This window comes from Aplysia californica, unplaced genomic scaffold, assembly GCF_000002075.1.
Source record: "Aplysia californica isolate F4 #8 unplaced genomic scaffold, AplCal3.0 scaffold01048, whole genome shotgun sequence".
NCBI classification, from domain to species: Eukaryota; Metazoa; Mollusca; class Gastropoda; order Aplysiida; family Aplysiidae; genus Aplysia; species Aplysia californica.
The window spans coordinates 203,049-206,128 of record NW_004798318.1 but is presented as its reverse complement, the minus strand read 5'-3'; the positions used below and the strand labels follow the sequence as shown (position 1 = coordinate 206,128).

Below are 3,080 nucleotides of genomic sequence, written 5' to 3'. Positions count from 1 at the left end.
AAGTGTGTGTGTGTGTGTGTGTGTGGCTTTGACCACTCATGGTTGAGTGGACCCTTGTGTTTGGCCCCCACTGAACATGACGAACGACACGTCCAATGTGTCGAGTCCAAAGGAGGGTATAATATAGACCATTGCTTCTCGGAATTCCAGAATTAAAAACATATTTTATTAACTCTGTATAGTTAATATTGTTTAAAGGTTACATGGATGGAAAGATTACGTTTAAAAAATAAGAGGAAATTAAAACACTAACCAATTATTTCATGACTTTCCTAACAAGCTCTTTTTAAACAGGTGTATTTTGCATTTATATGTGGTTTTTATATAAAGCCATTTCCGTTTTGGAAAGTACGTTTCTTCTTTGTGGAGTATATGTCCAACAAATTCTAGTACAAGTTGGGAGCAAGATATTTAGAAAAAAAAGTTCAAGAGTTTGTGTAGGGGGATTATTTTTTATCACTCTGTACTTGGCTTTTATTTGTGCGAAATTCTGCCGTACGCTAAAGTATCGTGAGGACGAGGACAGGTCCCATCAGCCAATGGAGTCCTGTAGTTACCTTCTGTGTGTCTACCCTTGAGCACAGACATCTCGGGAGGCGCGGGCGACAGGCTGGCGTGTGGGGAGGGCGGGGTGCCAGACTGGGGCAGGCGGAAGTAGCCCTGTGGGTCACAGGTGTTTGGGTTTTTGTTGAGGTCTTTTATTTTAGTAAGTGTTTTACGGCACTCGCAACACAATACGGCCATATGCGTGCCCAAGACTAGAGGTGTTACAAGAGAGGAACAAACAGCCAAAAGAAGGACAGGAGATAAAGACGATAGATGTTTGATAGGAAGGAAGACGCTAACAACATAGAGCCACCCGCCAACCACCGCCCCTGTAGGTCTAGTACCAGTTTTACGGTGCTTTAGACACAAATAGGGCATACAAGTTTTCCTTTGTCCATTTTGGTGTATTGTTCGGCCTGCTCTGTTCTGCTCGCTGGTGACATGTTTATCAGATACAGCTCTAGTGTTATGTGCGCACTATATTTAGTGTAGCCAAATATTTGTGGCACAATTTATGGTGAAATACTTCCAAAACTTAAAAATGAAAAATGGTGATGATTTTGAGGATGATGATGATGACGACGTTCTATCAACGACACACACCCGAACGCACAACGTACCAGATCAAGACCAGGTTTCTTCGACTTCATCAGTCTGGATTTCTGTGATGTGGATGAAAAAATATCGGTATTCTTACACCCCCATCGACACGACTTAAATCATTTAGGAGGCGGGCTTCCGACCCTGTCTGTCTGGGTCACCCGGGCTGATAGGGACATAACATTTCAGCAGAGAGATCGAGATACTCGATAAAACTTCTCCCCACTCGGGAATCAAACTCGGGTCTCCTGCGTGCGACTACGAAGGGACTAACCGCTATACCACACACGCCTCTGATGTGGAAGAGACATAGATACATGCAGGTACAGAGACAGAAATAATACAGCAATATAGAACCAACAGCTCTGTCGTCACGCACAAAAAATGATTTTTAAAGACCCATAGCTAAAGAAACAACAAAACAACAACAACAACAATAACAACAACAACATCAGCAACAACAACAACAATAACAACAACAACATCAGCAACAACAACAACAATAACAACAATAACAACAACATCAGCAACAACAACAACAATAACAACAACAACAACATCAGCAACAACAACAACAATAACAACAATAACAACAACATCAGCAACAACAACAACAATAACAACAACAACAACATCAGCAACAACAACAACAATAACAACAATAACAACAACAATAACAACAATAACAACAGCAACAACAACAGCAACAACAACAACAACCACAATAACTTCAACAATCTAAATGATCACAACATTTGAAAGAGATATTTCTTCTGTCTTGTTCGTTACCGAAACTAAACGCGTCTCAGAATTTGAACAAAGTACTTGATTTTTTCAAATGACGCATTTAATATGGTTTTTGATATGTCTTCAAATGTTCTGATCATTGTTAGTTGAAATAGATCAATTGATATTCAATTACAGTGTTGTCATTGTAAAAAAAAAAAAAAAATAATAATAATAATAATAAGGATAATAAAATATTAATAATTAATAGCATACTGCGCATTTCTATTGTCTAAAAACTGCTCAATGCACATTACATTAATAAAAATATCACACCTTAAAAATTAATGGACATTTCTGAACGTAAAACATGGTATTATGCATATATACTAATATGTATATGTAAAAAAATTCTATAAGAAAAACAATGAGCCTGGCAATGTGTTCGTAAAAAGAAAATAGAATATAATAAAAACTCACGAACGGTCACAATAAAAATTGAAACTGAAACAGCTAGAAGTTACCGCGGAGTGGCCCTAAATCCAACAACAACAACAACAACAACAACAACAACAACTACAACAACAACAACCACTTACAATAAGACGGAGGTCCCCCGGAGACACAGTGGCGATGACTCTGTCACTGTACACTTCCACCATGTCGTCGGGACTCGGGGAACTGGCCGCCTAGGAAGTACGATATGGCAGTCAACATGGTGGGTTACTGAAAACAGCTCAACGTTTCCCTTCGACGGCTTTTCATCATCATCAACATCATCATCATCATCATCAACATCATCATCATCATCAAAGGTAGAAGCAACACTATTGTGTGTACGCCTGTGTGAGCGTGTGGGAGCGAGCGTGTGTGTGCGTGCTTGCACGTTCTTCCATGTTTGTGAGGTTGTATCCATAAAATGTTCTGTATTCTGTTAGGTTATTGCCGACGGTGAGGCCTCAACCGACTTTTCTTTCAACTGTGAATCTTTCCAACTTAATGGTCGCTTTTAAGCACAAGCGGGCTATCCCCAAAAAATACTGTTTTCAGAAAATCGAAGGTAAAGTTTTTGCTCCTTGTTCAGTTTCTTTAAAAGACAAGGGGGAGTTTTCTCTATAACCAAACAAATAAAAAAAAAAAAAAAGAAACCCAACTTCTCCTATAGGTAGTGCAATGCCCACTTTTGGTGTAGGTCAAGATTTCTGCCC

The 3,080-nt window shown here is 39.3% G+C and overlaps 1 protein-coding gene across 1 annotated transcript in view; it reads right to left on the bottom strand.

Moving 5' to 3' along the window:
* The window catches only part of LOC101860459, a gene marked incomplete at its 3' end in the record, with an annotated part of 23,087 nt that overhangs the window by 5,709 nt on the left and 14,298 nt on the right, over positions 1-3,080 (bottom strand). Inside the window, 3 exon segments of the mRNA XM_005111364.3 lie at positions 558-660; positions 1,167-1,208; positions 2,472-2,561. Coding sequence (XP_005111421.2) covers positions 558-660; positions 1,167-1,208; positions 2,472-2,561 — 235 coding nt within the window.